Genomic DNA, 26,374 nt, shown 5'->3' on the forward strand with positions numbered 1-26,374 from the left:
AAATCTTCTTATAAATAGAATGAAAGTGCGTATTATAGAATGAGTGTAAGATTGTAGGAGTGGCAGTTTAGAAAGAAGTGTCATGTGCGCAGACATCGAAGTGTAATTGTTAGTGCGCTTGAGATTCATTAGATTATCTTAAGCTTGATGAGAGTTCGTGATAGTGCATTGTGATGCCAAAAAGACACTTGCACTTGTCATTTCTATTGAATGCTGAGTCGTGTTATATGTAGTGTGTGTAAGTATGTAAAAAGTTGAGTGTAGAGTGATGTCTCAGAGTGTTCCTGTCTTACGTGACAGATCCGATACCGCGACTATGACTGGATAAGATTGTCTATTGGGTACTAGAGTAAGTAGGCTCGCTAGAGAAAGCAGTGTCTTGTCGTTCTGCTGGATGGTCTATGGACTCGGTATTGGCGCGGGATTATCGTGAGACGCTAGAATGCGCTACGAACGGTGCGCTAGTTTGTATGAGACAATGAGACGTGAGTTTATGTCTCTCAGTGTAGCAGTCGGCGTTTAATGAAAACCATTGTGAAATTTTTTAAGAAAATATATACATAGAATGAAGGCTCCTCTCTGTACAACTATAGCAATACGAATGTACATGTAAAAACAAGATGTTATTTATGCTTGACTCATTAGAAAAACAAAACCGCCCCATCAACAGCACACACCTGTCGCCCAGGAAAAACCGGAGATAGCCCCCGGAAACCTGTGTCCGATGGCAGGAAACAATTATATCCAAACAGGAGGGCCTAGGGGAAACGCTGGACCTGCGCCGTCATAGAAATGTATCTATTCCAATAATTCAATATAACAAACGTACGCTAACAATGAAAAAAAAGGAACATTGAATTCCAAAAATTAAAAATTCAGTGTCCGACCTGCTAGGAAGACAGCTAGAAAATGACCCTACCTACGCGTGTACCGATATTGTACACGTGATCCCGCTCCCACGGAGCGTGCGCCTACATGTAGCACGATAGTCATACGATGTCGTTTAAGACAAATAATTCCCGCTATACTGTCGAAACGCGGGAATATTTGAGTCTTCACTCCACTACTTCCAAAAATACAACTACAACGCAAATATCAATTTGCCGTACTAGCGTGTCAGTGTACTAGAAAAAACAAAGAAAGGGAAAAACTCGAGTGACGCGACAAAAGACAAAGTGGGAAAACGAAATGCATAATAACTAGGCCTAAATGTATCTGTAAAAATGAAGGTAAAAACATAATTAATATTTACAAACCAAGCTTCTGCGTAACACTCAAACGCGACTGTAAAGAATCGGCAACATATCCGTCCTTACAAGCTTCACTTTTCCAACGACCGTGCCTCTTAAAACATCTGTCATTAACGCCGTTATTTGCGGCGACGGTAGCTCCCCCAGCCCGTAAACTGTGCAAACCGACGTTCTTAACGTCACACACCAAAGACAGACGCTTCAAAATGGCTTGTCTAGTCCCTGTGTAGCTTAAACATTTGTTCTTATGGATCAACTTACAAGTAGATCCCGAGCGAAAAATAGGTTTAAATAAAAACGCGTTGTCGTCGAGATTAATCTCCGCGATTTCAATGTATTTGCGTATCATAGTGAGCGGACAGGCCACTGTCTGGCCTTTGCTTATTACTACCTCGTCACCATGGCGATATTGGTCGGTTTTACTTTTCCTAATTTTTAAAACTAAATAGCTGTCACAAATTTTCAGGTCTGAACAAAGCAGATTGCTAAGCTCATTGAAACGGAGAAAACCAGAAAAACACAATAAAATCATTGACAAATCTCTAATTACCAGTAAATCGCTATTACCAGAAAAATAATTACACAAGTTAATCAAAATGTCCGCAGTTAATGGTTCCTTCTTACAAACTGGTTTGTGTGTGAACATCTCTTGGAGGTCTCCAACAAATGTCGAACAAAACTGTTGGTGGTGGGATCCGGATGTCCATTAATATCATGTACCCATTTAATAGCGTAAACAACGGATGAAATAACGGAGAAAGAAGAGTGTTTGTCCAATAGAAAATTCAGATATAATGCAATATGTACAGGATTTGCGGGTAACGCACAACAATCGTGAGACAAACAAAAATGTTTCCAACGACGAAAAACGTCAAAGTACTTTTTGTTGGTGTTGTCGCTTTTACTATGCAGGATCCGGTCGGCCATATTCTCCGACAACTTGTGAAGGGATGATCCTACTGTTACGCCTGCAGCCCTCACGGCCTTTTCCACCGATCCTTGTAAGCCTATGCCTGTTGAAAAAAAACCAACAATGCATAAATACAACAAGCCTGCTAACTTCTAAAATCTAATCTTAATGCTATCATATTGAAAGACAACACTTGTCTCTCAAAAACTCCATTATTTCCCCTGCCACCCTGTGTGACCTTTGTCCGTGACAATGGAAGGTTATCTTTTACAAAACTATAAAACATTTCCCCCTGACATAAAATAGGCCAAAAAACTGCTGAGTGCCATACTGGAACTACTAGTGTCCCATATGCCTCATCCGCCTTCATTTTGTCCAAAGTTTTACAAATAAGCCGGGGAGGGGGAACGAACCAATTGTTCTCTTTACCCCAGTATGCAGTGAAACAATCGATAGCCTCTGTGCCTGCGCACCACCAGCGAGAGTTGAACCGCGTACATTTGGTGTTATAATCGGAAGCGAAACGATCCACGTCGTGTGGTCCCCAACTTTTCTCGCACAAATCGAACACCCATGCTTGTACAGACCAGTCATCGGAATCAGAGCATCTGCTTAAAAAATCGGCTGTCTTATTATTATTTCTTGGCACCCACTGAGTTTGCATAGTGATACTATACTCCGATGTAAGCCTCAACATATCCATAGCAACCTTCTGTAAATAGGGTTTGGAGCTACCTACCCTCGCGATAGTGCACGCGCTTTTGTTGTCCATAAACAACCTGACGCTGTGACCCTTGACCTTGTCTAAAGTACTATTTAATACACGTCTCGCACCTTCCAACTCCCTCCAAGTGGAACTGCGCATGCGTTCGTTATTATTCCATGTCCCCATGACAACGCTATCACCGTGCTCATATAACCTATTCAAGTTTTGATACAAACCATCGCCTTCAGGAAAGGCTAATGCATCACGCATTATTCTAGTGTCCTCGACAGCTAGAATTCCGTCTCCCTCCATAAGAGGATCCTCACATGGGATTAAGAAACCTCCGTAACAACCTCGGAAGCATCGGTACAGATTACCTTGGAACATTTGTTTTCAAGTGGCGTTTTCAAATTCGACCCTTTGTCGTTTAGAGCTTGTACGTTACACAACCAGAACTCGATTTCGTTCAGTGCCTCAACGCTTAAAAACACTCCAGCATTCCAACTGGCCCTTGTCAATAAACACGCGCTAAGCTCTCGCGTACGCAAACGAACCAACGACCCTATCACACTTTGCATTGATATGACCAGCCCGACAATGCTCGCTACATACCTGGCCGAGAATAATAGCTGACCTCTGTCAGACACTAAAAACATAGTGTGGTTCAACAATGACAACAACCTGTCGACCCTGTCAATCGAAACTCTGACCACGCCTTCTTTCATTGTCCACGTATAGCCGAGCCACGTGGCGTCCTGGGAAGGCTCCCATTGGCACTTATCGTCGGCTATCAAAAAACCGTATTTATGCAGACACGTCTGCACGAACTGACTAGATTCGCTAGCCCCGCCTACGGTTTTGTGACCACCAATTCCGTCATCTAAATACATTACTAGTTTATGACCTTGCCCACGCACGTGTTTGACTACCTGTCGTAAGACCTTTGTAAATATATAGCCGGCGGTAGAAATACCGAAAGGAAGAACGTTAAATACAAAGAATCGCGTTGTTCCGCCCATATCTACTTCGAAACCTAAAAAGCCTCTATGATCGGGCTAAATTTCGATGTGATGGTACGCCGATTTCAAATCAAACGTGTACAAAACATCGCCAACATTGAACATATCTCGGGCTTCAACTGTATCCTCATACTTGAACTTGAACTTGTGCAGAAAAACAATGATATGACGACAATCCAACACTAGGCGTGCTTTACCAGCGCGATTGTACGCGACCGTCAATGGGTTAACGACACGTGGTTGAACTCTGACCTCTGCTATACAGCCTATCCTAAGCAATTTCTCTATTTCGTTATAAACAAATTGAAGGTTGTCACGAGCGGACTTATTGTTCCTTAAACGAGCATTCGGGGGAATCTCTTTAAATGGCAGCTTATAACCATCAGTAATCACTGAAAAAAACGCTCTCGCTAGCGCCTGTTGCTTTCCAAAAAGCTAAAGATTTCTTTAATCTACCAACAGTGAAACAGACCCTTCTACTAATACAACAGAATTATGATCATTGCTATGATTCAACATGGTTAAAACAAAAAAGTTTTACTTAGCTTTTGCACCATTGCTGTGTCCACGGAAGCTGACATAGCTGGGCACTCTGACCTCCAGTGTCCGGCCCTACACCACAACCATTAAACACACCCCAGGCCTTGGAGCTCTGACGGTAGCCGTCTTGGTCGCTGGCACGGGGACTTCAGTAGGCGCTGAATAAAAAACGGTTGTTGATACGGCGAGTAACGGGGCCTCCCTTTTCCGGATTTTTTGCTTGGCGCCTTGATGTTTTTCTCGTCCGCTCTAGATCAAACGCGCGGTCCATACGTTTTCTCGTCGTCCGATTCTGAGGCGAGTGGATTAGACACATACTTTTTCCACGGCTTTCCATCTCGGCTCCGAAGGTATCAGCGAGCTTAATGAGCTTCTGTCTGTGATTGAGCAAACTCATACCTTCCGCTATCAATGATTTGGTTGCCGGGGGGTCATGAAGCGATGTCTCCTCGGCCTCCTGTAGCTTGGAAACTACCTTTTGGTTAAACTTAAATTGTTCTTCGCAACTCTTTTGGTAAATTTGTGATTGTCCGCGCCAATGATGTCCTGACGAATTTGCGCACGTTGAGCATTAGAAATATTAACTTGTTGCACATGAATTTTAGACTCCAACTTCCGTTAGCTTTTGCGTCATCAACATATCCAAACGTGAAAACATATCCGCTTGTGCTGAATCTACAGTAGTCTCTATGTGATTTTGTAATATTGGGTTCATGATTGATTGTAGAGGAGCGAGAAATTAAAATTAAAAATTCAGTGTCAGACCTGCTAGCAGTGCTAGGAAGACAGCTAGAAAATGACCCTACCTACGCGTGTACCGATATTGTACACGTGATCCCGCTCCCACGGAGCGTGCGCCTACATGTAGCACGATAGTCATACGATGTCGTTTAAGACAAATAATTCCCGCTATACTGTCGAAACGCGGGAATATTTGATTCTAACTGCATTATTTATATTTTCAATTTACTTGCCGCCCTACTATGTAACCATACCAAGCGTAGTTGTCATCCATCAGTCTATGAACTGCAATTTCAACCGAAAAAAAAAATGAATATTGATTTGTGATAAGATATTTTTCTTCAAAATTTGACAATAAGATATATACTATAAACGTACATATTTCAGCAGAAATTTTGTTATATTCCTCCCTGAAATATACATGTATACTATACACAATGCTAAAATATTATTGGATTCATTGTAGTTTTGTATATATATATATCATATATAGCCATCCTATTGATTGGTATAAGCGAATTCATAATTACACTAATTATAACCTGTAAATATTCATTATCGCTATTTTGCTCAAATTTGATTACCCAAAAAAACTGCCCCAAATTAAATATGTTTACAGTATATATACAATGTGTCATAATTTGTATTCATGAATGCAAATAGAAAATCAAGTTCAGGCTTGGTCATTATATCTTTTATTATGCATTGATTTCACATTCATGTATCACATATCAGTTGGTTCTGTTATTATTTATATTTGTTTGTTTGTTTGATTTATTAACGTCCTATTAACAGCTATGGTCATGTAAGGACGGCCTCCCATGTATGCGTAGTGTTGCGTGTATGTTGTGCGAGGTGCGTGTTTTGGGAGACTGCGGTAATATTCGTGTTGTGTCTTCTTGTATAGTGGAACTATTGCCCTTTTTATAGTGCTATATCACTGAAGCATGCCGCCGAAGACACCAAGATTTAATATATATCAATTTACCAATAAATACAAAATAGATGAATTCAACTGATATTTCTTTGTTTTTAATGAATTATTGAATTCAACTGATATTTCTTTGTTTTTAATGAATTATCAATATCATTATAATTTGCATCTTGTAACTAGAAATAACCGTAAATTACCAAATATAACATTATATAGCTTATTTTACTTTTTCCAATCTCATGATCACATTCAAATCTAGATCTGTTGAAAATTCTTCTTAGCCATATATATGCATATCACTAACTTACATATTTTGGGACCTTAATAAAACGTAAGAATATAATATTAAGTTTGTCTGCATAAATGGACTTTGACCTGTTTTTAAATTCAAGGGACTGACTAATCTAAAACTGATATTGTGAAATCTTAAATACATTTTGTTTCAAAACTTGTATACATATATTGAAACTACATTCATGTAGTAATAGTTGTTTAATTTCACCCACTAAAAGACAATCAAAAACCATTTACAGGCATTCATTACTTTTATCACGGCTATATAGATAGCTAGATAATGTCTTTTGAAACCAAAATACTTCAGTGTATGATCTTTTTTAAAGAGTGAAAATGTCTTCGTAAAAATAAGCAGACGAATGTGGTCTTAATGTAGGTTTAGTCCAATTCCTGGTATTGCCCTGCAGGTAGGGCGTAAGAATTGTACCTACTGCCCCTATTGCATGATCGTAAAAGGCGCCTAAATTTAGGATATAAACATTTCTCTTCTTCCTAACCGACTACAACTTTCCTAATGCCTCCCTTAGGCACCAGCCTCACTGTATGGTCCTTGGGGCAGTTGATTCGTCTCGCCCCAGTTATGTATGGCCTCAGAGCTCTGTCTCCTCTGCCGACACATCAACAAAAGTTTATTTAACAGTGTTATGTTTCTGATACTTGCTTAAGCGCTCAGCAAATCGGGGTAGTGGGACGACTGGTTCGCCCGTTGTCAGTATAAAGTGAACCGGGTGGTTGGTGTTGACTTGGTTTCTTCGGCAGGCATCTGCCACCATTGATTAGTCACACTTTTAACAAGGGCTAATAGTTCCACAATACAAGGAAGAACACAACATGGAATATTACCGCTCAAAAGTCCTCCCGAAACACGCACCTCGCACCACATTTCACGCAAACACAACCGCATAACATGGGAGGCCGTCCTTACATGACCCATAGCTCGTGAATAGGACGTTTATTTAAGTCATAACAAACAAAATGGTTCTAGGGTAGTGAATCAAGGAAATCTTTTCATCCATGCAATAGCCATATCCACTGAAGTGAGATTATTTTTCCACCACATTTGTAACATGTATCTTTATCTTGTAGAGATGCTTCTAATTTTCCGACTGGCTGACTGTCCGCACTTCGTCTTTGAAAATTTTCCGTTGCCTAAGTGCCACTATCCGATGCAGTTGGGATACACTGATACTTTAGCTCGCATAAATTGCTGTTAATAGGACGAATAATAATAACCAACAAATAAATATGATATAATATATTTAATACTGCAAATTCCAAACATGATCTTTACAAATAAATTTTGAGATATATGTTGCTGGCTTCTTTTAAATATACGTAAATGTGACATTTGTGATCAAGTTAATCTAAATTACTGTAACAGAAGGTCCATCAAAAATGTTTGTTTTATGAAAACTTATTTAAAGTAACTGAAATCCCTTTAATGGCGAAAGTGAAAAATAAGGATCCTACAGGTTATATGAAACTATTGTGATTACATTGCAATGTATTATGCAGGAGGGCGGTGTTTGTACCTGCTCTGCCCCCTATTGCTGTTAAAACATTTAGGCTTATCTTTTCTCTTTATTCCTAAGATGAACTTTATTCCATTTATCTTTCTATTGCCTCCCTTGGCACCGCCTCACTTTTGGCCCTTGAGTTGAGCGTTCGCCCCTATGTGAGGAAGGCTCTGGGTTCTGTCTCATGGCACGAGACACACACCAAAGTCTATTAAAAGTGGTACTGGTAGTTCTGCTACTGCCTTTAGCGTTCAGCAGTTACAGGGAGTGGGACGACTGGTTTCGCCCGTTGTCAGTATATGTGACGGGTGGGGTGTGTTGCTTGGTGTCTTCGGCGGCATGCTTCAGTGATATAGCACTATAAAAAGGGCAACAGTTCCACTATACAAGAAGACACTACAGGAATATACCGCAGTCCCCCGAAACACGCACCTCGCACAACATACACGCAACACACCGCATACATGGGAGGCCGTCCTTACATGACCATACGCTGTTAATAGGTCGTTAATTAATCAAACAAAACAAACAAGCATGTATTGGTGAAATTATCCTTAACAGTATGCTGCTCGAAACTGAGAATTTCCAACCCCATAAAAATCCTGCTATTTAAACCTTGTATTCAATCCACTTCATCGGAAAATATATTTACACCAAAAAACTCCAAAGCCTCATACCAACAATAGGCATTCGTGGTGTTTAGATATTTCAAAATTTTAGCTGGAACTTAATATAACTTTCGACACCATTGTACGAGTACACCGTATCGGTATGTACCAACCATGGACTCATTCAAAAGCCTGAATATCATTTAGTCTCTACAGGACTGTGGGCAACCAAATTCCAATTGCCTTACCCGACAAAACACACAAAATCCTCCATTCGGGAGTGCATTAGGGCTTTCCCTGTCCTTGTTCTAGATCTACACTGACGGAATCAAAGGTTTGTGTTACAGTTGCGGGCTGCATTCTGTATGTCTGGTTTTCACTGCTCCTCTCTCCGTACTCCCGGAATTCTGCCTACATTTTCTCCTGCGTAAGCATGTGCTAATCGGTCTGTTCGCTTGAACCATATCGTAAGAACACCGCAAATGAAAAGGGAAATCATCTGTTCAGGACTCCTCTTTCGTTCCTTCAGGCTGTTGAGTACAGGAAGTTCCTAGGGATAACTCACTGGACAAAATTCTTTTGATCCGAACAATTACGATTGTCTTCTGGAACTCGGATTGGCTTGTCTCTGGATTCACAGTCATTGTGGGTTATGTAGGGGATATGAACAGGCCAGATTATGGCAGCTAAGGATTCTCTTCGCCTAGCAACAAAACAGATTTGAAAAACTACCATACACCGACTAATCAAACATACAATTCAGTCCAGCCAACAAACACCATTGGCAACAAAGGTGGTCTACCAAAAACGTAAAAAAATAAAAAGAAACAAACAATGAACTGTTTAAAATTCACCATACCACTTAATTCCTAAACTGTCCTGTTGGAAGAGACCGCAGAGAGTGAAGTTGTTCCTCTACTCGGCTCCGGAACTGGAACACACCAAATTTTACTCAGTCCTATCTATTAGAGAGGGGAGGGAGGATCCTCCAAAACATGCCATGAATGTGATTCCTCATCTAACTGTGGAGCATGTTTTATTGCCAGTTGTATTGAATTTTATACACATACTGTGATAAAATACTACGATGACTCCGACATGTAAACTTTTTTTCATGCAGTGAGACATAAACGTATTTTTAAATATCTCAAAGAGATCGGCCTATTTTAAGCAAAATATCTGAACGAATATCTAAACAAACATCTTATTACTAACTATATACATTGCATCGTTTCATCAACATATGTTGCATGAGTTTTTCACGTGTGTTTTTGCCAGGTTTTATTTTATCCCATGCAAAACGCTATTATTATTCAAATTGTCCGTTGTACGGTACTGTGATTTGGTCCTTAAATGTGAAACTTTTAAATCACTAGTTTAAAATTTACTCACCTGCATGCAACAATTGTTGAGCAACTGAGACATCAAACTTCCCTAAAAGTTCTCGGAATGACTCGTCACCAACAAGTAATTCTGGCGGAGTAAACAGGTAGTCAAAGCATCCATCATGTGTTGCTGCATCTATTTCCGGACTTCCATCTATATCATAGGAAAACAAATTACATGTATTTTACCCGGTGGTTTTTCTCACTTATCCAAGTAATCGTTTGTTTGTTTATTTGATTAATTAACGTCCTATTAACAGATATGGGTTATGTAAGGACGGCCTCCCATGTATGCAGTGTTTTTGCGTGTATGTTGTGAGAGGTGCGCGTGTTTTAGGAGACTGGCGGTTTATTAATATTACGTTTTCTTGTATAGTCGAACTATTTCCCTTTTTATAGTGCTATATCACTGAAGCATGCCGCTGAAGACACCAAACAACACACCCCAGCCGGTCCCATTATACTGACAACGGGCGAACCAGTCGTCGCACTCCCGCTATGCTGAGCGCTAAGCAGGAGCAAAAACTACCACTTTTATAGACTTTGGTGTGTCTCGTAGGCCAGGGGACAGAACCCAGAGCCTTCCTCACAGGAGCGAGTGCTCAACTAAAGGCCAAAAGTGAGGTGGTGTCAATGGGAACGTTAGGAAGAATAAAGATATTTAGGAAGAAAGAAAAGATCAGATCCTAAATTCAGGCGCCTCTTACGATCATTCGTACTATCGCTCACCTGGTAATTTCAGCACACTGATGTACTGGTAAATATAGTTTTCTTGTGGGCAACACTACTGGATGAATAAAAGCAGGTTCTGACTTGTGTTAACTTGGTTTCTGAGGTCTTATTGAATTGCCTCAGCATACATCAGTACTTTAGTGCATAGAAAATTCAGGCATTCAATTAGAATATTTATAAAACTGAAATTCACTAATAAGTATTGTGTTGGCCCAACTTAACTGTTCACTTTGTATTCAAGTTAAATTCTCAGAAAACTCATAGACACATGCTTGATGTGTGATCCTGTTGTCAAAATGTTGGTTTTTTTTATCAATAAAAAATGTTTGAAACTCATTTGTGAGGTTTGATTGTATAATCCTCACTGTAGGTAAATAAATGGCAAATTGTTTAAATAAGCATACCATTACACAAATAATGTTAATAACAAAACTTGGTATTACAGGGACTTAACTTAACAAATCCAAACTGGCCATCATTATACATGTACAGATTTTGAAAGGAATATCACGCTTTTAGGAAAGAACATATGACATGTATATGGATGGTTGAAATAGTAAACATAAAACCCTAATATTACAGTAGATATATATGACCTGTAAGCTGAAATTTGTTTTAAACCCTTGTGTCTGGTATGCATACTTTACTTAGCCATTTATAAATGTATGTATATATATCTATCTTGTATATGGATAATATGTCAACTACAATAAAATAATGAAATCATTAAAAAACATTTGCAAAGCATTTCATGTCAGAAATAATATTTATTTTATAAAGTTCAAAACAAGATATATATATAAATTAGTAATACAACTAGCAAATTATCTGCATCAATTAGGCATCATTTAGCGTATATAACAAATATAACTGATTTCGTCGCAATTTGTCAGAAAAAAATGTTAGCATTAAAACATAGGAATTCTTGGCAGGTTAATTTTTTTTGTTATCCAACCAAAGACATATATTCTTAAAGGGAATATTTGATATTTATGGCTGAAAACAACATACAAGCAGATACATGAATTACATAGAAAGATGTATAAATAGCAGTGATTGACACATAGCCTTTTTAGCTAGATTTCATGTAGCTTAAGGTAGTCAGTGATAAAAAGGAACTTAGCAAGTCATTTGAAGAAATGAAGTTTACAAGTATTTTCATACCATGCCAGGGACTTCATTTTCTTTAATACTTACCATTAGAATAACTTATAACCATGTTTCTTAATTCTAAACTTTCTTTAAGTCAATCTGCTATTATAGTTTGTTCATATACTGCCACTAATATATATGGGTCAAAAAAGTAATATCAACGGTTGTATTCCAGATAGATTTTTACAAACATATATGTCTGTAGGATACAAATTGCTTGAAGTAAACAATTCCAACAGCCACTAAAATATAGATACAATTAAATTTATATAAATAATGCCACATTTACTTTTTCAGTTATATTTGTTTATAATATGTATTTCAAAATCAATCAAAGAATTAAAGAGAAGGTACACAAGTAATCAGTTGGAATCTTTAGAAGACAAGCCCCAATTTCTTAGAATATCAAACATAGTGATGAGAAATATACATTAGTATGAATTATCTTTAAGTACACAACCACAGACTTTGTTTAACAGAAGAAATGTATTATTAATGTTGTCATCCTCAAAGCATCAGGAACACATAACAATAATGACAAAAGTTACATAAACACAGCATTTAAATGACAAGCAATAACCACTTCCTATCACCATATTATTTTCTGTTTTAACTATGTATTTCGGCATTATAGAAGCAAAAATTACAATTGTAAAAATCCAAGAATGCATAGGATTTATCTGTAAAAGCTTTTATAAGATTATTATGATAAGAGTAATTACAGGTCAATATATTGCCTTAGATGATAAATTACAAAAATGTAATTCAAATGTGTATCTGAATCAAGGAACAGAAAGTATGGATAAAATACAAAAGGTTAATTAATCATTATAGTATTAAAAACAATTTTTTGACACATTTCAGTAGATATGCTGTAATATTGTAAATGTATGGATGTAATTATACTTGGATCATTTTGGGCTAAAATATGATTTAGGTAAGATAATATATACATGTACTCTATTTATATTTGATAGAGCAAAAATAATGTGTTTGTGTGAATCGTTAGGACAAATTTGTCATAAAGTCATTTTTTTTGTCTTAAAATTTGGTAACACAAAAATAACTTAAACTTAAACAGAAATAAATATTGGACTACACAAAAACAGTATTTTTCAAAAATTTCTATCAGTCGGTGTATTACATGATAAACATTTTTAAGACATGAGGATGCTGTGTAAGATATTATCAGTAACCACAGTTGATACGGCAGGCCAGGTTTTTGATACAGACTTTGTTACTGTTGAGTGCTCAGAGTGTCCAGCACAATTAATGGCTTTGAGTGAGCGATACAGTTGTTGGATCACACTTTGTTACTGTTGAGTGCTCAGAGTGTCCAGTATAATTAATGGCTTTGAGTGAGCGATACAGTTGTTGGATCACACTTTGTTACTATTGAGTGCACAGAGTGTTCAGTATAATAAATGGCTTTGAGTGACCGATACAGTTGTTGGATCACACTTTGTTACTGTTGAGTGCTCAAAGTGTCCAGTATAATTAGAGTGAGCGATACAGTTGTTGGATCACACTTTGTTACTGTTGAGTGCTCAGAGTGTCCAGTATAATTAATGGCTTTGAGTGTCCAATACAGTTGTTGGATCACACTTTGTTACTGTTGAGTGCTCAGCATGTCCAGTATAATTAATGGCTTTGAGTGAGCGATACAGTTGTTGGATCACATTTTGTTACTGTTGAGTGCTCAGAGTGTCCAGTATAATTAATGGCTTTGAGTGACCGATACAGTTGTTGGATCACATTTTGTTACTGTTGAGTGCTCAGAATGTCCAGTATAATTAATGGCTTTGAGTGACTGATACAGTTGTTGGATCACACTTTGTTACTGGTGAGTGCTCAGAATGTGCAATATAATAAATGGCTTTGAGTGAGCGATACAGTTGTTGGATCACACTTTGTTACTGTTGAGTGCTCAGAATGTCCAGTAAAATTAATGGCTTTGAGTGACTGATACAGTCGTTGGATCACACTTTGTTACTGTTGAGTGCTCAGAGTGTCCAGCACAATTAATGGCTTTGAGTGACTGATACAGTCGTTGAATCACACTTTGTTACTGTTGAGTGCTCAGAGTGTCCAGCACAATTAATGGCTTTGAGTGACTGATACAGTTGTTGGATCACACTTTGTTACTGTTGAGTGCTCAGAGTGTCCAGTATAATTAATGGCTTTGAGTGTCCGATACAGTTGTTGGATCACACTTTGTTACTGTTGAGTGCTCAGAGTGTCCAGTATAATTAATGGCTTTGAGTGTCCGATACAGTTGTTGGATCACACTTTGTTACTGTTGAGTGCTCAGAGTGTCCAGCACAATTGATGGCTTTGAGTGTCCAATACAGTTGATGGATCACACATTGGTGCTGTTGAGAGGTGGGAATCATATTAAGGGGGCTAAACAAAAAACATTTTGAGCAAATGGACAATTTTGCTATTGATGAAATTCCAGTGTGCTTCAGGCGTAGCATCAACATTCTGCAAATGGTTCATTTGATGTCCGATGAGACCTGGATAAAATCTTACACAGCATTCCATGACATGTCAACCATATTTATTCTGCAATAAGCCCATGGTTGATTAGAAACTGAAGACTATAATATTTCCAAAGAGTATAGAGTACAGTCAAAATGGTACACCTTTGTACTGTATAAAAAAGACTTGTCTCTCAGGGCTTATTGCAGAATAAACACCCCCCCCACCCCCCCCCCCCCCCCCCCTCCCCCCCCCCCCCCCCCCCCCCCACCACCCCCTGGAGGCCCGGATTTGTCAAGCATTACCTCCATTTATTCCCTAATTATGCTCCGGTACACTATCATCAGAACTCAAACAGCACCATAAACCAGTTTATGGTCTGTCCAGCAACATTCAACAACACTTGTAGTATATAATTTTCCATGTTTGTAAAGATAAGATCAAGTGTAGAGCCATAATCTGTTGTCACAGAAGACACTATTTGTTTGCACTCAAACTTATTTTTCATCCATTTTAGAAATGTGTCATCTAATTTTATATCAACATTAAAATCACCAACAATTAGAAAATTGTCATGAGCTTTTATTTGTGATGCAATGTGTGTCTCAATCTCTTTTTTCAGCTGTGAATAACTACACCGTGGTGATTTATACACGACTGCAATCTGTACCAAAGTGTCACTTTTTTTTACATTTGTCACCATACATTCAAAATCAAATGAACTAAAGGTGTAAATATCTGACACATCAAGATTGTTTCCAAAATACATTGCTAAGCCATGATGTGCACAACCATGAGTAAGCTGTTGGTCATTCCTTTTAATATGAAACCCATCAAGCATCAAGCTCTCGTCAGATATGTTTGGTTTAAGTTTGGTTTCTGCGAAAGCTAAAACATCAGCACCTATGATATTGTAATCACCTTTGATATCTTTGTGATGTAACATAAGTGATCTCACATTCAGAAAGGCAACTTTCAATTTTTGGGGTGAAAGTGTGTAGGGTGGAATGTAACACAAATTCAATGTTGCCTCTGAACGTAGCCTCTGCATTTCCTCAGTTACTGAATAATCTACTGATATCTTTTCTTCATTCAAATTCAGTAAAAACAAATCTGACAAATTTCTAACTCGACTTAAGGCTACATAGTGCATATGGGGCTGTTTTCTTGCAGAAGTCATATCTACCACAACCTTTTTCAAAGTACATCCTTGAGATTTGTGTATAGTTTTTGCAGCTGCTGGTCTAATAGGAAATTGGATCCGGATGAAAGATTTACGATTATACATGAAATTACGTTGAGTATCAAATATGGGAGTCCATGTGTTATCAATATTTGGTGAGCGTAAATGGTTATATGTCCTTCTTGTTTCTATCCCTGTGGAGCCATCTTCAAACTGTACCCATATAATACTTGGACGGAGAGTGTTCTCTTGTTTGTATTCAATTTTCCGTACATGACAACATGCACCATTTACTAGTCCATCTTGAATGTTAAGATTAGCCGTAATTTCATATGGCATTCCAACAGCTATTGGGACAACATTCATAAGTCCAGCAGTATTGGTTGTACTGACATTTTGGAGTGCTTGTATTAGCCGGTCTTTGACATTTGCTGGGATATCACCAACAACAGTATCAAGAGATGGTACAGTCACTTTTGTAGTTGAAGCAAGGTCAAATACATCTTTGTTGAAATTATCAACTTGTTTGTTTGTTGTGAATAGATGTGGTGCATCTCTTGGATAATGTGCATCACTAGAATTAATACTTCTTGTTTTCAGAGTTGCGAGATCTTCATTTGAAAGTGTGCTATTTTCCAGCGAACGCAATCTATTAAGGAGTTCAGCAAAATCTTTGTCATCTTTCTGACGCATGATCTCACTTAATTCATGCATTGTAAACAAAGATGTCCAAAGGTTGGTTGCAAGAGGACCCATGTGCTCTTCCAAGTCTGCAAAAATCCATTTGTCCATAACAGGTTTCAATTGATATAAATCACCTATCAGCACTACACTGACTCCGCCAAATAACTGACTCTGATTTCCTTTGATTTTTTGAAGACACTCATTTATAAGTGACAGCATCTTATTTCCCACCATAGACACTTCATCAATAATAACAACAGACAGATCTCTGTATTTGACTCTGAGGGTGTTTAGTGTGTCAGAATCTACATGGTAGTTTTGGTAACCACGATTCGGTAGGATTTTGAAGGCCGCATGTATGGTAGTGCCATTGATATTGTGAGCAGCTTTTCCTGTAGGAGCACATAGAAGAACTTTACAGTTGTCAGGGTTTTCACCTTCTACTGAACAAAGACACCTTTTTAATGCCTGATATAATGCCTTGATAACAACAGATTTTCCTACTCCAGCACCACCTGTTAGGAAAGCATATAAAGGATCATCTCTTGTTTTAACCCAGTGTAGAACATGTAAGAAAAATTCTTTTTGCTTCAAGTTAAGCTGTCTCACAAGTTGAAGATATTCCTCATTTGGTAAGAGAGTTGGTGAATGTTCTACATGTGCAGCTGTTTGTGATATACCCAGGTCAACACCTATATCATATTCTTGATGAGCAGCAGTTTCTGGCTTATAGTATATAAATTGTTTACTTTCATGCGAACCTTCCTGTTCATCTTCCTGCTCAGTATGCTGAGTTAATGGAGCTATCTGGTCAAATTCATCATTGAGATCATCATGTGCTCTTTGTAAGGCACTATCAATTTCATCTGTATGATGTTCATATTCAGCACACTTGTTATCTACAACATGTTTGACATACAGATAATGATCCTCATATGTTTGAAATTGCCCTAACAAATCGGTTGTTTCATTTCGCCATGGAAAGAATAACAAGAGTTTCTCTCTGTAATGATTTTCACTATCAGTTTTTACACTGTACCTAACATAGCGAATAACTTTACGATATTTTCTTCGGCGGATACTGGTACCGTTTGGTAACGTTATTTCAGTCCAGTTATCTACATTGTCTGCATCATCTTCATCTTCAGAATCAGATTTACTTAGATCATCATCATTGATTTCTTCAGGTGATGACATTTTCTTTGGATAACTTATATCCAGTTCAGCAACATAATCAGCAAGACACATTTTTTGTAATTGCTTTGGACGCTTTGCATATCTTTTCACAATGTTATCACTTTCTATGTCAGTAGAATCTTGAGGAAGTTTTTCCAACACATCTTTTTGCTTAAGAAGAAACGTTCGGTTATGAGGCTCGGATGTGTTGATAAACACTACATCTCTTGATGACTTTGTCAGAGGAAGTTGCAAAGTTAGGTAGGCTGCTTCTTGTGCACTGACTTCTACACTGTTAAGGAATTTGTTTCCAATATGACGAACTTGTCTCTTTATATCCATATTGCCACTTCGTGCCTCTTTACATGCTTCATCAAGAAGTAAGCTCATTCCCCTTTGAGATTTACTAATGTAAGCTACGATATATACCGCGCATGCATATGGGTCAAGAACAAATTGAAGATCATGATTTGCATTCCATGCCTCTAACAAAGAAGTCATGTAAGGATTAATTCGTACTTCACAGGGTTGTCTTTTCAAAAACACTTTTGGAGATTTAAGGGACGACCTTATGCACAAAATGTATTCTTCCTCTGTTATACCAGCTACATCAGTAAGGAAATCTTCAAATGTTAAATTTTCTGTTTCCGCTAATTTTGTGATTTTATCTTGAATTTCAGAATATTTCTTTTTCAACATTTCATTGTCTTCATCTAAAGGTTCTAAAATCATTGTCCTTGACATTGGGGGTAGTGGAAACCCAAATCTGCAAACAGCTTTTCCCTTTTTTCTACAAGTTTTTGAGTGTTTATGGGTCTGTATGTCTACAAGTGATTTCAAGTTATCAGGAACATTTGACTGACATGATGTATAATGTTCAACATATTCAGTTATCTTGTCATTTGAATCTTCCTTGTATTTTGGAGCATCCTTTATCCACATAAGCATGTGTATATGAGGTGAACCTCTATGTTGAAATTCAACACGATAAAAGTAGTCTGTCAATGTTCCAAGAGGAGCATGGTCTGATTTCAAAACTGTATTGATAAATTGTTGAACACGGTGGTCAAAATATCTAGTGCAAGTAATTGGATCTTTTTGTACCAGAGTAGTTTTGTTGATCCACGTCATATTGTTTATCTGCTGGTTTGTATATGATATGTTATCATTTAACTCCCCTAGAATTCTCAAGAGGTCATGCCATCTTGTATCACCTGCAGACAGTGATCCAAACCATGTTGGTAGTCCAAGTTGCCGAATCATTGCAAAAACATCTTTCTTTCTCTTTTCTAAGTAGGGCGGGGAGTTTCTAAGAGTTCTGAATATGTAGAAACCTTCATCAAGGTTTACCAACTTGTCCATGCGTGTCTGATTAAGGGCTTCAGCAGCAGTAACATTTTTGTCTTTACTTTTGCATCTTCTCAGTGCCAAATAAACTTTGTCTGATATCTGCTTCATCTGTATCTTTTTCATTTTGAAGAAGAGATTTGGTACAGAATTAGCTGCTCGTCTATCAATATTTCGGAGTTCCCATTTTACAACATCACTGTAATTAACCTTTATTTCTCTTTGGGTATTCGGTATGCGACGTTTGCCACAAAATATGGAAGGAAATGATAACTCTTCCGCATCTTTGTCAGAGTATAAACTCAAAGGACGCTGTCCTTCGCCAGGAGCAAATGTGTATATCGAGTCATTCTGTGGACATACAGGATCTATCAATGTATCAGCGTTTCCTATCACCCGGTCTTCATCTGCTATTTCACTGAATGTGTCGGAGTCCTGACCTTCATCATCAGACTGCTCTTCATTTTGGTTTGAGGAAGATGCTATGAATGTGTTAATGATTTCTTTGGCACTTTGATCCACCTTTGAAAACCACTCTTCATCTATTTCAACACCAGATTCTTTATAAAGTTCACCATTGTTAAAAAGCCAATGTAAAGCAGCCAAAACATGCATTGGTCGAACGTTTTCAGTAAACTCACACTTTTTATAAGACAGTTTTCTTTTAATTCTCACCGGAATGGTAGTTTGTTCGAACTGTCTTGGCAACGCTTTAATGGTTGGTTGTATATCAACTGGGACATTTACAACATTTCCATGAATACTTAATTGACCACCTCGGGGAAGTTCACGCATTTGCATAAAAGGTATTCTCAATGCAACTAACCTTTCTTCAAGCTGATGCAAATTCAGTTCTGCTGGTTTATCAGGAAATGACATTTGATTTGCAAGTGATAATGTTGGCATTTTCCCACTTTTCAATGATGAAGAACAAGTTCTACAAATCCATTCCTTATCATTCTTTGATATGTAATTAGTAGTACATCTAGTAAAAAGAGAACTATGGTCAACATTTCTATTTACTTCTGTTACAGAGTGTTTAAACCATGTTTGGTGACAACTTGTACAGACATACACTGGACCTTCTGCTATTGTTTTGTGAAATTTTTTGACAACATCATTCAAATACATTCCTCGTTTACAGTGCAACTCTTTCAGTTTGAATATAGGGTCATTTCTCTGCAACCTTTTCGTTCTTTTGGCAGCCTTTCTTTCTTTATTGTTTGTTGAATTTTTCCTTGAAATCTGTTTTACGATTCGTTCTTTTTCTTGGTAATATTTAGACAAACGAGCCTTCCTTTTACTAATAAGTTCTCTTACTCTTTCCTGATTACGATAACATTCATGAGTTCTAACTTTCTGTTTCATTTTCGCTTCGTTATGTTTATAATCTACATTTTCTCTTGCTTTTCGCTTGATTTTCTTTTCTCTTGTTCTTTCAGATGTTCTGTATTCATCATCTGCTCTTGCTTTCTGTTTACTTTTCGCTTGATTTTCTTTTCTCTTGTTCTTTCAGATGTTCTGTATTCATCATCTGCTCTTGCTTTCTGTTTACTTTTCATTTCTTTTGTTCTTTCAGATGTTCTGTATTGATCATCTGTTCTTGCTCTCTGTTTATTTTTCCTTTCTTTTGTTCTTTCAGATGTTCTGTATTGATCAACTGTTCTTGCTCTCCGTTTACTTTCCTTTTCCTTTGCTCTTTCAGATGCTCTGTATTCATCATCTAATCTTACTTTCTGTTTAACTCTAACTTCTTTTAATCTTTCACATGCTCGATAGTCATCATCTGTTCTTGCTCTCTGCTTACGTTTGTTTTCTTTTGTTCTTTCAGAAGCTCTGTATTCATCATTTGTTCTTGCTTTCTGTTTTCTTTTCTGTTCTTTCATTCTTTCATATGCTCGATATTTGTCATTTGTTCTTGCTTTTTGCTTGCTTGTGTGGCCTTGCTTTCTTTCTCTATTTCTGTAGTTTTCATTTGATCTTTGGTTTTGTTTGTATTTCTTATAATAGTTTCTTCTATTAACCTTGGTATTTTCTGTTTCCATCTTTTTTTGGACAGTGCTCTTATCTGTAATATTGAGATTATTTCCTGTAGTTAAGTCAGAGGTCTCTTTTTTTGCTTGATTGAAATACTTTTGATCTTCAAAATATTTATTGAGAAGTTCAAACCTGTTAGAATGTTTTCTTTTCTCCAATAACGTGAGTGAAAGAGGTGTTTCATTTTGTTGCGTCACAGCATCAGTATGTATCACCAGAGGCTGTATTTCAAACTGTTCATCTGCAGACAAATTCAAGCTTGCATAATACTTTTTCATATATCCAACAAGGTCAGTGATGTTTGGAAAAGTGCAAAGAATAGCTTTCCCTCCTTGTGCATCTAATAGATCATTACCATGGGGGTGCGAATCAAAAAAGTGAAAGTATCCATCATGTGTTTTCCAAAATGCTGATGTTATTGACCCTATTGTTATCAATCCCATATGGTCTTGTTCAAACATTGAACATACAGATGAATGCAGGGATAACAAATTGGAATTGTTAAGGTTATTGATAATTCCAACAAACATGTTCTGTTTTTCTATATGGCATTTATAACATGAAGTATGAATGTCGGAGGGGAGTTCCTCAAATTGCAGCAGATAAGACCTGAAGTTTCCACTTGCTTGAAGATCAGATATGACAGTGTGATAGAGCTCGTCTCCTTTGTGTAGGACTTCATCAAGAACATCAGTAGTAAATGACTTGCAGTGTCTGGCATAAAGAAGCATCATTAGCGAATTACAAGTACATTGACGACCTCTTGATATACTTGGAAATGTACTATCTGACTGGGAATAACTTGCAAATATGCAATGCGTTTGGTTGGATAGTTGCGATATTCTCTTCTGTATCTGAATTGACATGTCTTTAGTAATAATGACATCTTCAGAATTTTCATTCTTTTGTTTTTTCACATTCTTATCGTCAATGTTATGTCTGGACTTTCTTTTGTTTGTTTTTTGCTGAAGTGTATTTCTGTGATTTGGTGCAGAAGTACCCACAGATTCACCATTGGCAAGTTCAACAGGGAAATCTTCCTCCTTAGAGTTCTTATCATTTTCACCACTAATAACTTTCCTTGCATCTTTTTTAGTTAATTTTGAATGATTTCTTTTGAACCTACAGCTTTCTTCGTTTGAGTTTTTTCTTGTTTTTCTCTTTTTTGTCAGCCGTTTAAGAGGATCACTTGCAATAGACTTTGCTCTTTCATCAGGTTTAATTTTCATGTTTCTTGTTTTAACCCTTCTTCCATTCGAAGAATGAAAATCACATGAAAACCTTAATTTTGATGTGCGTCTGTATATTTTGTGCTTGTCTGGTTTTGATACAATTTCATTCAGGTGTTTTTGTTTCTTTGATGGCACCACTTTCCTATTCAATTTCGCAGTAGCAATCATGATATTGTAAATAGGCTTTTTAACACGTTTCCTTACTGGTTTCTTCACTGGAATCTTTTTCCTGTCCAATTTGTCAGTTATCAGCATTATGTTATACAGTGGCTTTTTCTTTTGATGGTTATTGCTGAATTGACTAGTTTTTCTCCCAGATTCATAAACAACATCTGTAGTGTTATTGGAGGCAGCATTCTTGGAAGTGAATTTAGATTCACAACTATCACTTTGAGACACATTCAAGTTCTTGGCAACTTTGTGGAGGGGCATTTCATTCACATCTCCAATTTCAGCATGTTTTTGTTTACTTTGTTGTATGCTCTGTTGCAAGTCATCCTTACCTTTAACCAAAGCTTCATCTGGCATTTTATTTGGCAATTCTTTTGGCAATTCATTTGGCAATTCATTTGGCAATCTCATTATGCAAACTTCATTTGGCAATCTCATCATGCAAACTTCATTTGGCAATTGATTTTGAGTTTGATTGTAAAGTTCATTGGTGCTCTTGCGAGCTTCATTGGCAAGTTCATTGGCAAATTCATTGGCAAGTTCATTGGCAAGTTCATAAGCAAATTCATTGGCAAGTTCATAAGCAAATTCTTTGGCAAGTTCATAAGCGCTCTTACGAGCTTGGTCACTTGGCTGTGTTTTTACCGAGGCCACTTCCTCAGTCACGTTACTCGTCAGGTCAATTGGCTGTGTTTTTAACGAGGCCACTTCCTCAGTCAAGTCTATGTCAATTGGCTGTGTTTTTAATGAGGCCACTTCCTCAGTTGGGTCCGTCAGTCTCTTCTCGAGAGATCTCCACATCTCTCTCTTCACCAAACACTTCTTCTTTCTTCGAGGCATCTACAAAATGCAAGCAAGATTTTAATTGAAACTTAATTCCAAATTGTTTCAAGATGCTTTACCGTTGACAAATAGTATTTTTTCACTATCAAAAACAGGAGCTGACGATTTAGTATTTTTCTTTAGTTTTAAAAAGTACTTTACACCATTACCACCATTGAAAAGTTTGAGCTTCTAATTTTACTTCAAGTTAAAAATATGAAAAATAATTAATTGCATCCCGAAAAAAATCTGTGTAACTCTATCCTATATGGAATGAAATACTGATTGTGCATGCACCAAAGGCGAAATAAATTATTTTATATTATTTTTTGTTTTAGTTAAACATATATATACACGATTAAACACCAATTACTGTTCAAATGATGGATATCATTTATGCTCTGTCAGCGGTGGAGCATCTTTAAAGCATTTACTTTCCTTTATATGATAATATAAGATTTTGCGGATGGTAAAAGTTGAAGAAATGGTTAAAAATGTATGTCACTAATTCTTACAATAAAATGAAATTAATTCTTCGCATCAGCATGTTTATTAAACATAATCTGGAGCTTAATCTGCAAGTTATTCCTGCTAAATAAGCAGTAGTTATAAATATGCTTTCATTAACTATCAAGATTTCTGTTTACCGTGTAAATATATACTGCATATACCATTATTTGTGATCGCTTGTCGAAGACCAATCACAGTAATGGTAAAAATAATGTTCATCTACTTTTTTATTGCATTATACTACAGGATAGTGAGGATACTAAATTTGACTTTAATAATGAACTTGTGTCACCTGATCAACTAATCATATAAAATGAAAATTCTAAATATTTTTTCCTTATGAAATTTGACATTGGTTTCATTGTAACTGTTTGATTTTGACTATCTGTCCTTATTTGACTTTATACTGAATAATCATAAATTAATACTGACCAGATAAAATACCACTTTTTAAACTTCGAAAAAAACTGCATATGCAATTTGAATTTCTGTTGGATGTACTATAAATATTTTCCTATTTCGGTGTTTGATCTATACAAGTTGCGACAAACCAAGTCTTTGAGATTTAGCATGTTTCTTTACTCAATCGTAAACACCTCTCGGATAAATTCATAATCCATGGGCCATGTGAAGTGAAGCCTTGAGAATGCTGACAGTGTTCTTTTTTTCTTTCTATAAGTTTTAACAGTGACCTAGACCTTTAACCTCGAAACCTGGAACTTATCCTGGCTATATAGATGTTCTGCATCTCTTCATAAAATGTAAAGTTTATTGATAATCATTGAAAAGGTGAAGCTGCAAGAAACCTTACAATGTTTTGATTACAATTTCAAGAAACCTTTACCTTGACATATATTACTTCAAGTTGACCTACCGTATGCAGTTTGAAATATTATCTATACGTATACGAGAAATTTGATAATAATCTTTAGAGAAATGAAGCTGTGAAAGCATCAATTAAATACCCAGTAGTAAAAGTGACCTCAACATCCCTGAAACTTAGTCATAGGCCAAAACATCCTTGAAACTTGTCATAGATGTATTAGTACTGCGGTACTCTATAATTTGGTGATAATTTGTGAAGAAATGATGGCATGAGACTTAATTGACCCATTCTGTAGATAGAAAATACATTCAAACAGCCATAACAAACTTCAATGTTGTCAAAATCCAAGATGGTTGTCCGTCGGCCATTTTATTTTTGTATTTGTCACAAAATGCAATATGTGTACCGGTATATACAACTTGTTACCAAGAGGAATCTACATACGATATTAAAGAGATCCTGTCCATAATTTCTGAGAAATAGCAATAAAAAGAATTAATATAAATGGAAAGGCGGACTATGGGCGGAAAACAATTTTCTAAATATTCCAAATTGAAAAGAATGTTACACTACATACTGAAAGAAGTGCAGTTGACCTTTTGACCCGTAAAACAACCTGGAAATTACTTACTCGCTTTTTTTTAAAGTTAATACAAATTATTAGTGTTGTCCGGATGATCGATTATAATCGATGTATAATCGAAAAGACAACTGATTTCGATTAATCGATTATAATGTATCAACATCTATGATCAGTATCAAAACAGGAAGTAGGAATTCTACTTTCCTTTTCCCTTATAGAGAGTAGAGAGTTAATGCCATTTCTCTCTTTAGCAATGACTTCTTACCAAACCAAACCTGCTATTAAAACAAATATGATACCAAAATAAACTTACATATATAGGTCTAACTGGTTCATCAATAAAGATTGTTACATTGACTTGAGTCAATCTAAAATAAACTGGGATAGAAAACCATGCAGAATAAAGCCAGCCTTAATGTTGGCCATCAATATTGTGAAGCTTTTTATTTCATATAGGCCTACATTTATATTGTTTCACTCAAAGTGAATTTTTAAAGTCAACGTTATCAAATTGAAAATTGAAAATTGAATTTATAGATTATTGTATTTTGATCTTTGTCAAGAATTTTGTTAATAATTCTTTTCTTGGGTAACATCTTAAGCAACTGAAAACATGAAAAGGTTAAAAAAAACTGTTAAGGGTATGTCCAAATATGAAATTTTGATAGATGATATCAATAAAATTAATATCGTTAAAAATAACTACCAGTAACATTTGTAAGAAATTAAGTAACAAAGAGTAACTGATTAATAATAAAAAAAAATTGACCATTTGACACTAACCGATTTTTTCAGATCATCAATGATGAAATCTTAACCGATTCCCAATACTTCAAATTAGTACTAAGTTAATTAGTTTTCAATTATCAGTTATAGCATTAATTTTCAGATGTTGAAAGGGAAACACATGAATAAAGCTTATATTGTTAATTAACAAGGACTATTGCGCAAGCTTGTATACTGACTATCCAGATTAGTATAATTTCAATAGTTTAATGTTAGTTTTATTATAAATTAGATTATAGTCCTATCAACAGCCAGGGTCATTTAAGGATGTGCCAGACTTGTTGGTGGAGGAAAACCCGAGTACCTGCAGGAGAAAAACCATTGACCAGAGGTCAGTACCTGGCAACTGCCCCATATGGGATTCTAACTCGCAACCCAGAGTCGAGGGCTTGTGGTAATGTTTGGACACCTTAATTATTTGCCATTGCGGCCCCAATTCAATAGAAGAAATTCCTGGAACTTTTTTTGTTTATTTTGTTAACATCAGCATTTTAATATAGACGACTCTGGGTGCCACAGCGGCATCAATTCAAAAGAAGAAATTCCTGTAACTTTTTATGTTTATTTTGTTTACATCAGCATTATTAGCTAATTCAAGCTAGTGACAGCAACATATATGCATGTTTACATTAACATTGAATCTTTAATGTGTATATGGATGAACAACGATATTCATGAGCATGATATGAACATGTCACAGGTGCAATTATCAATTAATTTTTGGTTGTAAATTGAATTAATATACATT

At 36.6% G+C, this 26,374-nt stretch overlaps 2 protein-coding genes and 2 pseudogenes across 2 annotated transcripts; all 4 read right to left on the minus strand.

The window, feature by feature from the left end:
• Positions 1-590: 590 nt before the first annotated feature.
• On the minus strand, positions 591-2,177 carry LOC138312203 (integrase/recombinase xerD homolog; annotated as a pseudogene).
• A 1,021-nt stretch (positions 2,178-3,198) lies between these two features.
• LOC138312202 (uncharacterized) lies at positions 3,199-9,163 on the minus strand (annotated as a pseudogene).
• A 225-nt stretch (positions 9,164-9,388) lies between these two features.
• Positions 9,389-19,565, minus strand: LOC138312205 (uncharacterized). Its single transcript, XM_069253202.1, has 3 exons — positions 15,566-19,565; positions 9,912-10,058; positions 9,389-9,450 (listed from the first exon to the last, which is right to left on the minus strand). Exons 1-3 carry the CDS (start codon positions 19,563-19,565, stop codon positions 9,389-9,391), a joined length of 4,209 nt encoding a protein of 1,402 aa, XP_069109303.1.
• A 485-nt stretch (positions 19,566-20,050) lies between these two features.
• Positions 20,051-25,656, minus strand: LOC138312201 (uncharacterized). Its single transcript, XM_069253200.1, has one exon. It carries the CDS (start codon positions 22,937-22,939, stop codon positions 20,051-20,053), a length of 2,889 nt encoding a protein of 962 aa, XP_069109301.1. The 5' UTR covers positions 22,940-25,656.
• Positions 25,657-26,374: the final 718 nt, after the last annotated feature.

This window comes from Argopecten irradians, unplaced genomic scaffold (assembly GCF_041381155.1).
Source record: "Argopecten irradians isolate NY unplaced genomic scaffold, Ai_NY scaffold_0248, whole genome shotgun sequence".
Lineage (NCBI taxonomy): Eukaryota > Metazoa > Mollusca > Bivalvia > Pectinida > Pectinidae > Argopecten > Argopecten irradians.

Bases quoted from the DNA above. Each gene is read 5' to 3' on its own strand.
- LOC138312205 (XM_069253202.1), bottom strand. From the start codon at position 19,565: ATGCCAACATTATCACTTGCAAATCAAATGTCATTTCCTGATAAACCA. The intron at 10,059-15,565 runs GTAATTTCATGT...CCTATGATATAG, and splicing joins TCCCATATTTGATACTCAAC to ATGGAAGTCCGGAAATAGAT. The intron at 9,451-9,911 runs GTGAGTAAATTT...GGTGTGTTCCAG, and splicing joins TCAACAATTGTTGCATGCAG to TTCCGGAGCCGAGTAGAGGA.
- LOC138312201 (XM_069253200.1), bottom strand. From the start codon at position 22,939: ATGCCTCGAAGAAAGAAGAAGTGTTTGGTGAAGAGAGAGATGTGGAGA.